The 14,567-nt window shown below is 34.3% G+C and overlaps 1 protein-coding gene across 3 annotated transcripts in view; it reads left to right on the forward strand.

The window, feature by feature from the left end:
• Window positions 1–14,567, forward strand: part of ACVR1C (activin A receptor type 1C) — a gene marked incomplete at both ends in the record, with an annotated part of 83,244 nt that overhangs the window by 41,989 nt on the left and 26,688 nt on the right. For all 3 annotated transcript variants that reach the window (XM_081242757.1, XM_081242758.1, XM_081242759.1), the window contains one exon: window positions 1,631–1,861. In XM_081242757.1, the coding sequence (XP_081098883.1) occupies window positions 1,631–1,861 (231 nt within the window). The remainder of the gene's footprint in view (window positions 1–1,630; window positions 1,862–14,567) is intronic.

The raw sequence follows: 14,567 nt of genomic DNA on the forward strand, positions 1-14,567 counted from the left end.
CTGTCAGAAGATGCCTGGGTGGATGGATCTTTATTATATGAGCTCTCTTTTATGCAAGGAGAGTGACTTAAAACATTTCCAGATCACCTAGATTTTATATATCTAGCTCTACTGAGTCCCAATCAGTCTACCTTATTAGGTTCTACCATAGCACATTAATATCAACAAAAGATTATATTTATTTATATTGATAACCACTAGAATAAATAGAAGAGTAAGCTATTATGCTTGATCCAATGTTGATAAAAAATGGTATTTTATTTCATGATTGTAAGTCCCTTAGCATGTAGTAATAAAAATGTTTGTAGGGATGGTATTTTACTGTTCAAGAACAATTATCAAAAGAAGAGATAATTTCTATTGATCACTATGTGGTTTGTTCTTTCTTACACATGCAGTTATATAGGAATATTATCTATATTGCTTACATTGGTATTTGAAGTTGAGTATAAAAATAGCCATTTATGTATCAAATATTTTACAGGTATAAAATCAGCTCCAATTTGAGCAATTAGAAATTTAAAGACTTTAATTTGAGAAAAAAAGATTGTATGGAAAAACGTTGGACATTCAGAAATTGCAGGGTGCTGTTACGATTTAACAAAACCTTCATTAAAGTAATGATACAAAAGGCTTATTCGGCATTGTTCTATTTAAAAACAATTTAAATAAAATTTGAATAAATTACTCACAATCACTGGACTATTCCAGTGGTTGACGTGATGACAGATATTTAACGTCAGAACAGAAGTACTCTACCACTTTGAACATGTGAGTTAACGTGGGGTGTGTGTGTATATGTGTGTGTGTGTTTATTAAGTAGGGAATGTTGAGAAAACTTGAGAAGGAAACAGATTAATTTAGCAAAGTCTAATTTTTGAAAGTTTTATTGATGCAAATATATTAAATTCTACTATTGATGTGTTTTGCTCTACTGAATAAATGTGTTCATTAAAGAAAATTGCCTGAAAGTCATGGTCTATGTTCAAATGACTCTCATTCTGAGATGTATTCTTTAGTGAAGAGGGGGAAGTATAATGGCTCGTCAATGCCTTAAAGGTAACTGTGACAATACAATAATGTTAAAGAATCACAGAATATAAATGTGAAGAGTCACACTATTTTTTAAAGCTCTAAATATCTATGGTTAGGTTTGGGTTTAGCACATTCACTTAACAGTTTAAAGGAGAAATTGTAAATGAACAGAATACACTGGACTGTTCAGTTACTTAGCTCCTGTAACAACACTTATGTGCTACAAGTGATGCTGGACAGCGCCCCTAGGTTACTGTGTTACTATATCCTAGCATTTCATAGGAGCTATTGATTTAGGAATGAGCTGGTTGAGCTTAAAAAGGAGGGATTTACACCATGGATGAGAAAATTGTTTCAAAATGTAGTAACAACTGAAGAAATTGCTTGTAAAAATATAAGCAATAGTAAATGATGATTGGGCAACCCTTCTGATAAAACACGTTGCAGAGAGGGAGTAACAGCTTTAGCATGTGTGTCTATCTAGTACTATTTAAACCCTCTCTCAAACTTCATAAAGATTGAATTTCTCTATTCAAGTATTATGAAATAAATTTGCATTATAGCTTCCTAAAGCTTTTTGCCTTACCTTTTCCAGGTTTGAAGTGTGTTTGTCTTTTGTGTGACTCTTCAAACTTTACCTGCCAAACAGAAGGAGCATGTTGGGCTTCCGTTATGTTAACCAACGGAAAGGAACAGGTGATCAAGTCCTGTGTCTCTCTCCCAGAATTAAATGCGCAAGTCTTCTGTCATAGTTCCAACAATGTTACCAAAACGGAATGCTGCTTCACAGATTTTTGCAACAACATAACTCTGCACCTTCCAACAGGTAAAGGGTTTATCTTTGTTCATGCCAAATTTAATTGTACACTTGGAAAGTTATATACACATGATAGAAATCAAACTGTTTTATGTTTCTTTAAATAAGAAAATCTGTTTTACAGTTCTCTCTCTCCCTTTTTTTGTTTTTGGTAAAAATCTCTAGAGCCTAGTTGAGGTTGATTTTTTAAAAATTGCACAAGACTGTCAAAACATTGACAACAGCATAACAATTTTGAAGAAATCTGTACACATGAGTTGTATTTTTTGAAGTAATTAATGAACCTAAAGTAAAATATAAATTTTTATGGATTCTCTTAAAGGAAAGAAATTAAAATGTATACCAAGAAAAAAGAAGAGAAAAAAGAGCAAAACAAAAATAGTAGATTGCCAACTTTTATGGAGACAATCTTTTTTTCATGGGTAACTTCTGCATATCTTCTTTGCCTACACTCAAGTGAGAGCACTCATTAACAGAAAGACAGATAGAATGGAATTTGACCCTTCATTATTGTGCAAATATATTCTTGCCTTTCCCCCAATTTCATGGAGTTTTATCCTAATTTATAAGGTAAAAAATCTTAATCTGGCCTTTTATCAATAATCTGGAGTCTGAAATTTTGGGGGCTAGTAAGAGGCAAGTAATTCAAATTAAAAACTAATTTATGACATGAAAATATCCTGCTTGTAGATTTTTTTAGTATGTTAATATCTATACACAAATACATATTCTTCCTCACAAATGCACATTTACATGTACTGTTATCCAATCTCAGATGTTCATATATCACCATATTCTAATATAGTATTTTTAACCTATTATTATTATTATTTTTAATAAATTAAACTGTTCTCCCCCTTTTTTACTGGAGAACGTTTATGCAAAAACTTGACATTACTTCTACAAATGAAAAACCAATTTACTTGCCATAAATAAAAGGTAACTAAGTAAATAAACAAACAAATGTACTGACTGCATTACAGTTAGGTATTTTGTATTTTCTTTTTGTTTAAAAGAGAAGACAGTGGTGTTACAGACATACTAACATGAAATGAGTCCTTCTGATACATAATCAGAAAAACTAAGAGAACTAGAGGAGAAATTCTTGTGTGATTCCATGTTATTTAGTATCATGTTGGTTTTCCACTCCAATTAATCTCAAGAACCCTTAAAAGTCATTTAATGAACCACCCCTAATACTTGTCCCATTCTTTGTGAAACACTACTCTGAAGCATTATCCTATGTGTTACAACCTCAGAAGTCATACTTGGCATATTTCATCCCCCAAAGCTACTAGGAGTCTTTGATTTTAGACCACAGTTGTTTTGTCTCAGATTCCATAGACCTCCTTGGTTTGATAGTGATCTGGTATCTATTCTGATACCAGAATTTTTCTTTCCTTATATCTTCTCCCCTGGTTTTGGTGGACCAGAGAACCCTAAAATGAAGGTCCCCTATATTTGATGCTAGTCTTCCCATGACCAAGATCCAAAAGATTAAGGAGGGGAAGGAAAGTCTCCATATTAGGCTGTGGCAATGACCTCTTTAATGTGTCTTCTCAATAAAGAATTATCCATAAGACCATGTTCTGCCAGTCAGTATGGGTACAAGACAGTACTTTGACTGCAACAAAAGGTCTTGGAGGACAAAATGGTTCACACGCAGTTGGGCAAATTAAAGGTGCTTAGCGCAGCTAGGATGTGGGTCCTTCCCAGCCCAACTCTAAACTCTGTCTAACTACTGAGATGCCTATGTTCTACCTTCAAGTCCACTTGGAAACCAGACTTTCTCTTTAAAAAATCAATTTTATTGAGATATAATATAGATATAGTGAAATGCACACATCTTAAGTGTACAGTTTGATGTGTCTTGACACATACATTTATGTAACTGCCACAACATTTCCATTACCTCAAAATGTTCTCAGTCAATCGCCACTTTCACCAGGGCCGGGAAACTGATCTATTTTCTAATAGCTGTAGATTAATTTTTACTGGAGTTTCACATAAAAGGAGTCCTATGGAAGATATAATTTTGCACTTGGCTTCTTTCACTCAGCATGTTTTTGAGATTTATTCATGAAGTTGGGTATATCAGCAACTTGTTTCATTTTTACTGCTGGGATCCCACTATATGTTTTGTTCTTTTTACACTTTCATCCACAATGGGTATTCAGGTTGTTTTCATTTGGGGGCTGTTACTAACAAAGCTGCGATGAACAATTGAGTACAAGTCTTTGGAGATATGTTACCTTTCTCTTGAGAAAATACCTAAGAGTGGAATTGAATGGTCAAATAATAACAATACGTTTAATTTATAAATCTAATCTCCCAAATAGTTTTCACACTGCTTATACCATTTTGTATCCCCAACAGAAATGTATGATAGTTCCATTTGATCCATATTTTTGTCAGCACTTGGTATAATCAGTGTTTTTAATTTTGGCCATTCAAGTGATTATATAGTGGTATTTCATTGTGGTTTTAATTTGCATTTCCCTAATGACTAATGAGAATAAAGTATTTTTTCTTGTGCACATTGGACATTTGTGTTTCTTTCTTTATAAAGTGTCAAATATTTTGCATATTAAAAAAATTGGGTTATCTTCTTATGGTTGAATTTAAGAGTTCTTTATATATTCTGAATACAAGTCCTTTATCAGATATGTATATTATAACTATTTTCTCTCATTCTGTGGATTGACATTTTGCTTCCTTGAAGGTGTCTTTTGCAGAATAGAAGATCAAAATTTGATGAGGTATATTTTATCTTTTTAAAAATTATTAATGGTTCACATATTTCATGTCCTGGGAAGTCTTTATCTATCCAAAGGTCATAAATATTTTCTTTTATGTTTTCTTGTAGAAATTTTAACATTTCAGCTTTTACATTTAGGTCTATGTTCAATTTAAATTTAATTTTTGTTATTATGTGAGGTTAGATGGAGTTTTATTTTTTCCACATGTATATGAAGTTGCTCCCAGCATCATTTGTGGAAAAATCTATCCTTTCAATTACTTTGACCCTTTGAATGAAAATAAAGTGACCATGTATATGTGGGTATATTTCTGGCCTCTATATGTCTATACTTATGTCACTATCAAACTTTCTTGATTATTGTAGCCTTATAGTAAGTATTAAAATCAGGTCGTATGACCCCTCCAACTTTGTTCTTTTTCAAAATTGATTTGGCTATTCTAAGTCCTTTGAATTTCCATTTAAATTTTGGAATCAGTTTGACAATTTTCACAAAAATATGATGATGAAATTTTTATTAGATTGAGTTGAATATGGATTATTTGGAGAAAATAGTCATGTTAATAATATTAACTCTTTTGATCCATGAACATAGTATGTTTTTCCATTTATTTGGTTTTTCTTCAGTTACTCTTAGTGTATTGTAGCTATCAGAAAATAGGTCTTATACATATTTCCTTGAATTTATCCCTAAGTATTGCATGTTTTTAGATGCTACTATAAATGGTAGCATCTACTATTTTAATATATCAATTTCTAAATGTTAACTGCCAGTATATGAAAATAAAATTAATTTTGTATATTGACCTTATATCCTGTAAGCTTGTGAAAATAGCATATTAGTTCTAATAGCTTTTTAAAAAATTCTTTGGCATTTTCTACATACAGAATAATCTTATCTGTGAGTACAGACAGTTTTACATCTTCCATTCTGATCTCTATGCATTTTATTTCTTTTTCTTGTTTTTTTTGCACTAGCTAGGATACTAATATGATGGTGAGTAAGCGTGGTTAAAAATCCTTGCCTTTTTCCTGGTTCTAGGAGGAGTGCACTCACTCTTTTACCATTAAGTATGAAGGTTTTTTTTGTAGATCCCTGTTATCAACTGAGGAAATTTGCTTTTATTGCTAGTTCTGGGAAAGTCTTTTTTAAAATCATGAACGAACATTAACATTTTTCAAGTATTTTCATGGATTTATTGATATTATAACATGACTTTTCTTCTTTAGTCTACTGATATGATGGATTGTCTTAATTGGCTTTCAAAGTTTACTTATAACAGGGAAGATATGTATTATCTAGCCAGTTAATTAATATGTCTACAAAAAATGCTATGTGACATTTAATTGATATAAAATTTCTTTACATAAACTAAAAATTTGTTTCTTTTAGTGACATGGGTATGGTAAATTGACATTGAATTGAGTAGGATTGCATGTGCAGTCATCTTGTGTTAGGTTGTTCTCTCTGTGAGGCAACACTGAATGGTTATTAGCTGTGTTTGGAACAGCAGCTGTTGGAGAGGAGTTGGGAACCTCTAGGCTGAGCTGTGATACAGCCAGTGCCAAGAACTCTGCTGTTTTTGTGTCATCAGGTGAGTGTGATTGATATCCCCTGCTCTGCCTAGTAGGAATTTATCAATTTCAAATGTGATCACATGTATATGAAATATATAAAAGCACTCTGAAAAGTAGACAGTGTGATATTTCCATAGTACTTAATACTCTGCATCACATTCATGGGTAAAATGGTAGAAGAAAAGGTTGGGAGGTGACCAGAACAGGTTGGAGAAACTCTGGGACTTCCCTTTTCAGTTCCAGCTGGAAGCTAAGTGGATCCTTGCGTCTTGGCTCTTTCATTCATCACCCCAGACTGTGGTGTCATTTCTGGATAACTGACTTCATGTAGGTACAGTAACCCACTCTTGTCATGTTTCAGCTGGCTCTTTTCTGTCCTTAGGTCCTGTTTGTGATGATTGGGCTCTTGCTTTGTTTCTTTGTGACAAACTTCCTACCTTGAATACATCTCGTGACTTTTTTCTCCCCCCTTCCTCTCCCTGATGGTGTCCTAGTAACTCAGTAACTGGAGATCTGTAGGCACAAACTCTTGCCCTCCTAAAAATCCTCTTAAGTGTTTGATTCTAATTCTTAAAACCTTAGACTAGCAGCTTTCTTACAGCTTTCCATTGTGGCACACAGAAAGAAACACATTTTATATAATTTCCCCCAACCCACATGCACACACATCTGAAACAAGAATTTCACAAAATATTCTTACCCATAAAATGTACAAGGTACTCTGTGCTCTTTCATTAAGTAAAAATGCTGATCAGACCCCATAAGTTGTTTACATATTTACAGTTTAAGAGAGACTGTTTTAGTTGATATTTAAAATGTGGTAATTTTAAATGCAGCAAGGACATTTATTATTTTAATTAACTAGTTCAACAAACTATTAAGAATCTGGTTACTACTTTAATTTACAATGTTTTTCTTTTAAATGGCCCTTTAAAACCTTCTTACCCATTCATTTATAATACTAAATTGGATTAAAGTTGAATTAATTCAGATCATTGTAAGCAGGATTTGATTTAGATCACATTAAATTTGATCACTTGCCCTTAAAAAAAAGTACTTCCTTGTTTCACATTGCATGTGGGTTTAATTTTCAGGAGTTAGTTTTTTTGATAGAAGTAATTTTATAGTTTAGTAGAAATATAACATTAGAAAAATTGCTCATTTCCCTGAAGCTTATTGTAGTAGATATCTTTGATGTCACTGGAGTGACCTTCCAAGTTCAACTATTATCACAAATATTTAGAGGGCTTTTTTCTAAGTAAACTTGAAAGGCAACAACCATTTCCAAAAACAGGCATGTATTTGACTAGTGCTTGGAGCTCATGTCTCTACTAATAGTAAATATGTTGTTATTTTCATTATACAAACATACTGAATATTTAAATATTACAATTAAATATAGGCTATGTAAATCAGTTAAGCAAGAGAAACATGTATTTTATATAGTGTAACCTAATTTCTTATTACTGTTTATTTTTAGACCAGATAAAAATAGCTCTTTTAAACTCCAAAAATATCTGCCCACCTTTCTGTATTCTACTTGTCTTGCCCTGACTCCAGTGACTTTAGATCTAGTACTCTCAGGCTTCAGTAAATTTCCTGCACAGTAATTCATGCAGATTGACCACTCACAGCTTCCTCTGAAATTAGGAGAGAAGCCACTTTGGTGGGAAAAATTCACCTCAAAAATAAATGATGTATTCTTAGCTCTTCAAGATCATTTCCACTTCAATAAAAAAAAGGACTTATTTACCCAAATTAGTGCATACTTTTGGGGTGGAGGATGGGGAGGGGGTTGTTTTCAGGGTAAACAAACAAATAATAAGTGAAAAAGTTCCATTCTTTTGGAAAATGTTCCAAAAGATGTTTGGGGTGTGTGTCCCTATAATGGGTTCTGTCTGTGAGCCCTCTAATAAGTTCTCACAGTTTCTTTACTGATTTTGTGTAAGTTGGGCCTTTTGTATCTATTCTTCAAGCTTCTTAAACTGTTTTCCCTATATTTTCTAATATTTGAGTCTCTGATAATTAATTAATAATATCTACAGCTTCTATGAGTTTGAATCTGCTGACTCATATTCTGGGTGGCTACTTTTCTTGCGTGTTTTGTAATTTTTGATTGTGAGTTCATGTTTTGAGAATCATATCTGGAGGAAACTTTTGATGCCTGTATTTAAAATATGTTCCTCCAGAGGAGATTTATATTAGCTACTGTCAGGTATCTGGAAGTGCTACCAACTCCAACCCATTCAGTGTTTTGATTAGGTTTCTTTTGGCCAACATACACCATGAATTCTGGCTCTAAGCCTGCCTATATGGATGCACACTTATGGTGAGGACCTCTCAGAGAGATTTGGGCTTTCTTTTTGCTCTACCCAAAGTCAAGGTTGAGACAGACAAATAGATGAATATACACCCTGTCTCTCTCTTCAGAAATTTTCTATTTTGTTTTATTTTCAATGTAATGCCATTCATATTTGACTGATTTATACCAGGATCTCTGATCTGACCTTTCACAATTTCAGGAACCATGTTTTATTTCCTGATCTTGTTATATAATCTGATAAACTAAGCACTTAACTACCAAGAACTGGCAGATGCCTCCAGGGTAAATGACAGTCCCAGTGCTCAGATACCTCCTTGGATTTGCATTTTATTTTTGGCTGCTGAGCAATTCATTAATTTTCCTACCAGGTTAATCATATAATAGAAAAAAGAGTTTTTCATTTATATTTTATTCAGCATTTTTGTGTGTGCTGTACTAAGAAGGGCTCTGTGGACATCTAAAGTGTAACTTGGCAGAAGTGGAAACTCCAGGATGGTTTATTTTTGAAATGATGCTGGCATAATTATCTATCCATCTGGAAGAAAACAGGGCTGTACCACAGTGTCATACCATATACAAAAATAAATTAAAGCTTGATTAAATATCTAATTGTGAAACATAAAACAAGTTAAATGTCAGAGGAAAATTTAGGGAAAAAAAGGGTTTTTATGACTTTACAGTATGGAAGCTGTTTTTAAGTAAGACAGGAAATCCAATTGCTGTAAAAGGAAAAGACAGATATAATTGACTACAAGCAAACTAAAATAAAAATGAATAATAAAAGATAACATAAATAAAACCAAGATAAGTGAAATATGGGATAGAGATATTTGTAGCATATATGACTGGAAAAAAATAACTATTTAAAAGATAAAGAGCCTCTGTGTCTGTGTGTGTGTGCATGTGCACATGCCTGTGTACATGACAAGGGAGAAAGTGGAAAGAGAGAAGGAGAGGGGGTGCTAAATGAAAAATTGGGCAAAAAACACACATGGAAATTTTACAGAAGAGAATCTTCAAAGTGGTCAAGTATTGAAAAGATGTTCAACAAAACTAATAGCTGGGGAGGTGCAAATTAAAACAACATACTATTATTTTCCACCCACTGGATTGGTAAAAGGTAAAGGAGGATGTTTTCAACTAAAAGTATCAGAAACTTAGATAATATCTTAACCAGTGAAGGAGTTCATAGCCTCAGCATGACAAGAAATCTGGAAGTAGTTTCTTTCTATGATTTGTTAACAAAGAGACTCAACAGTGTCAACAGCCTATTTCCAGTTTTCTTTTTATGTGAATTGGTGAACACCATTATTGTTTAAGACATTATTATCTAACTTTCTGATACTCTTATCTAGTACATTTTTTTCCTCATGTGTATCTGCTTTTTCTAACAAGGGAAATGTTGGGTTTTGCTATTAGCAATCTCAAGATTCAGGGAAGACAAAAGTAAAAAAACATGATTTGCTCAGATTGGGTCATCAAATAGAAACTGCCATGTTTAGCAGAATTATCAAAGGTCTCTTTCCTTATTGCAAGTTTAAACCAGATGTAAATACATCTCCTTCTAACCCCAGGGAGGAGGCTTGGGTTTATTACTAAGCAGAGCAGGGGAAAAAAAGAAATAATGGAAAGCAACAACTTTAAAACAAACCAAAAACCTAATTCTTGAGAAGCTGTGGACATAGCATAGCCATCACATGGATTTCAAACCTGAGTTTCCATTGTCTAAGTGGTACTTTCCAGAAGAAAAACTTTTTAAAAGTATACCCAGACTAATAGTGTCCCCAGTTGCCTGCCAGAAGAAAGTTCAAACTCTCTGGAGAAAGGCACTTTAATATTAGGTCTCAAAGAGACACAACAAACGCTTTTTCAAGGACATGAGAAGTACATAATGAAGAACAAGCACTCCAAGCTTACAGAGGTTCAAAGCAGCATGAGCATCAGCCAATAGAAGAGAGCACAAAGTTTCATATATTGGAATTATCAGACAATAATTATAGAGTAGCTATTCTCTGTTTAAAAAAACAAAAGGCGAATTTGAAAACATTTGTTAGAGAATAGGAAATTATAAAAAAAGACCTAACAGATTTGAACAATATTGAAGAAAACTTTTTAAAATTAAAGATACAATGACAAAAATTAGAAACTTAATGTATAGGTTTAACAACAATTTGTATAACAACAACTGAAGAGAGAATTAGGGATCTGAAATACGGGCCGAAGAAACTATTTTGTATTCAGTAATAAAGAAAATACATAATGGAAAATATGGAAGAGAGGGTGACAAATAGAGGAAAGTATAAGAAGGTTTGATATGTGCTTTTACATATACCATGCATATATTACACTAATAAAAATGTTGACATATTACTAGCAGGCAAAATTAACTTCAATGAAAAAAAAATTACTAGAGTTAAAAAGTTCACTTTTTAATGATTAAAGTTTCAATTTACCAGGGATTCTTTTCTTTTAATTTATTTTTGGCTGCATCGGGTCTTAGTTGTGGTACACAGGATCTTCGTTGAGGCATACAGGATCTTTCGTTGTGGTGCGTGGGCTCCTCACTGTGGCACACAGGCTTCTCTCTAGTTGTGGCATGCGTTTTCTCTTCTCTAGTTGTGGCACATGGGCTCCGTGGTGCAAGGGTTCCAGAGTGTGTGGGCTCTGTAGTTTGCGGCATGCAGGCTCTCTAGTTGAGGTGCGCGAGCTCAGTAGTTGTGGCACGCGGGCTTAGTTGCCCTGCAGCATGTGGGATCTTAGTTCCCTCACCAGGGATCAAACCTGTGTCCCCTGCATTGCAAGGCAGATTCTTTACCACTGGACCACCAGGGAAAGTCCCTACCTGGGATTCTTAATAAATTTAAATTTCTGTGTACTTAAGAATATGGTCTCAGACTTTCCTGGTGGCACGGTGGTTAAAAATACACCTGCCAGTGCAGGGAACACAGGTTTGATCCCTGGTCCAGGAAGACCCCACATGCTGCAGAGCAACTAAGGCCGTGCACCACAGCTACTGAACCTGCGCTCTAGAGCCTGTGAGCCACAACTACTGAGCCCATGTGCCACAACTACTAAAGCCCGTATGATCTAGGGCCCGCATGCCACAACTACTGAGCCTGCGTGCTGCAACTACTGAAGCCCACGTGCCTAGAGCTCATGCTCTGCAACAAGTGAAGCCACCACAATGAGAAGCCTGCGCACCGCGAGGAATAGTAGTCCACACTCGCCGCAACTAGAGAAAGCCCGTGTGCAGCAATAAAAACCCAATACAGCCAAAAAGAATATGGCCTCAAAACTAAAGAAAAAAATAGGGAGGGTGGGAGGGAGGGAGACGCAAGAGAGAAGAGATATAGGAACATATGTATATGTATAACTGATTCACTTTGTTATAAAGCAGAAACTAGCACACCATTGTAAAGCAATTATACTCCAATAAAGATGTAAATAAATAAATAAATAAATAAATAAAATATTTACAGATCTATAAGGAGAAATAAAGAAGTCCATGATCTCAGAAGGAGATTCACCACTGTCTTGGTAATTGATAGAATAAGTAGATTTTTTTAAAAAACCAGTGAGACTACATAAGGTTGAAACAACATGATTTATGAGCAACCTAATTTTTAGAAAGTTATAATGTAAATTATAATAGTCTTATGACATATCTGTAAGGAAAATTTCAAAGCCCAAGACGTTCTACCACAAAATTCTGCTAAATTTCCAGGAACAGATAACTGTGTAACTGTTACACAACTCTTCCAAAACATGGACAAAGAGGAAACACTCCTTAACTCCTTTTATGCATAACCTTGATATCAAAAGCCAACAAAGACAGTATGTAAAAAGGAAATTACAAGCCATTCTCATTTATGAACATATATGTAAGTATCCCAACTTTAACCTGTAACAATACAGGAAAAGGAATTCTGGGAAGCACAGTACAAGAACAGAGAAATGATTATTTGCCAAATCAGGATAATGATTACTCTGGAGGTTGGGAAAGGATATGATCATGTGGGGTATCTCCGAGTTGGGGAACAGGTAGGGGGTAAGGGGGCTGGTGATCCATGGGGGTTTATAATTATTTTTATGCTCAGTGTATATGTTGTATGCACTTTTCTCTATATTTATTATATTTCACAACAAAAGGAAAACAAAACATCAAGTTTCAAAGTAACTTTTTTTGGCCACACCGCGCGGCACGAAGGATCTTAGCTCCCCAACCAAAGATCGAACCCGCACCCCCTGCATTGGAAACACAGAGTCTTAACAGCTGGGCCACCAGGGAAGTCCCAAAGTAACTTTTGAATATGGGTAAATTTATGAAAATTACACATTCTCTTAACATCCGGAGTTGATATCGGAGAGCTAACCGGCTGAGGACATTATTTAATTCTTTCTTTATAAATTTTTATACTGTTTGTTTTGTTGCAAATGTGTTCTTTTTCTAATGAAAAAATCTATTGGATCAAAGTTTGCTAAGACTATAAATGTTTCAAAGACATCTAGTTTCCTCCAATACCCATTGAGTAGCAGAACCTAGACTTAGCTAGGTGTATGGCTCTCCCTCCAACTGACAGTATTTTCAGCTACTCTTACTGGTAGGTTTGGCGTAAGTTGTGGCTAATGAGTTGACTGGCAGTGTTTTGGAGAACTTCTGAGAAGACTCATTTAAAACAGAACTGGCACCTTATATGCCATCCTCCATCATGCTGCCTGGATGTAAAGGATGGAGTTTAGCAGCTGCCTTGGACCATGAGGATAATGACTACATGATAAGGATGGAAACAAGGGAGCTGAAAGGACCCTGACCAAAAACGACATGGAGCCAACCTGCTAACATTGGACTATCCATCTTCAAATTTCTTTTACATGAAAGAGAAAAGGAAACTTCTATATAGTTTCCTCTGTCATTAGTAGCTAAATCTAATTCTAATGAACATAGAAACAGCAAAACAAGTCATTGAGAGTTCTACCTGCTTATTGGTTGTACCTGACCCACAGACAGGTTTCATTTGATCTACATAGTTTCTGGGGAAAAAAAGTGAGTTTCTTTATAATGTTAAACATTGAGTCAGTATAAAAATCCAGGCATCTGGCTTATCTTGAAAAAATCAGAAGATTTGGCATTCTTGAAGTTGGCTGAAGCAGAAGTGACTGATTTCCTTATTGGGCATGAGCTTTCCTTGTTCATTCATTCACTCATTCAATACCTATTGAACTTATATCCACTGGCCTAGAGTTCCTACTCTCAGTAGTTTAGTATATTTTCTATTTTAATATAGTTGAGTTATTCTGTTTAATATAATTTTATGTCTGACTTTCCTTTCTTATTATTAAAACATGTCTTTCCTATGTGAAGGAATCACATTTTGTTGCTTGTTTCTTTCATAGTGGGTTGCATTGTGATTTGTAACAAATGATTTCTGGTGACTCTAGGTGACATCAGAGACATGCTCAGAGAAATAGTGGTGATGTCAAATAGCATCAAGAACATTCTAAAATTGTCTATGAAAATTCATCGAGGATAAGGTCAGGAAACCTGGGCTAGAGAAGCCTCTTATATATAGGGTTAATTTTTATAGGAACTGCTATTTAGTTTATGCGTGCACTAATTACCACCCTTCATACGGAAATAGAGTATTCAACAAAAACATTCAAGTTCTGGGTATCTTTGTTCCCATTTTGCTACCAAAACATACAGTACTTGAAAGGGTAAGTGTAATAATAATTTCTGATTTTTCCTTTTGGAGTTCAATACACTATTTTAATACTATTGTATTTTTGACTAATTCAAATAATTAGTTTCAATAAAGAAAATACATGCACAACATTAAAATGTGGGTACTTTCCTAATTAACCTCAGTACAATTTTCACCTTCCTGTTCTCAATTGTGTAAAGAAACAAAGAACAATTTATTATTTATATCAGCTAGGGTAGATGAACAATGCATATTGTTAGGCACATGTCTAAATTAGACTTTAAGGAAAACTGAAGGATTACATTTGAAGGAAGATAAAATGTGAAAACATTAGAATTGAATTTATCAAAATTA

Source organism: Mesoplodon bidens, assembly GCF_964165515.1.
Source record: "Mesoplodon bidens genome assembly, chromosome: 8".
In the NCBI taxonomy this organism is placed as follows: domain Eukaryota; kingdom Metazoa; phylum Chordata; class Mammalia; order Artiodactyla; family Ziphiidae; genus Mesoplodon; species Mesoplodon bidens.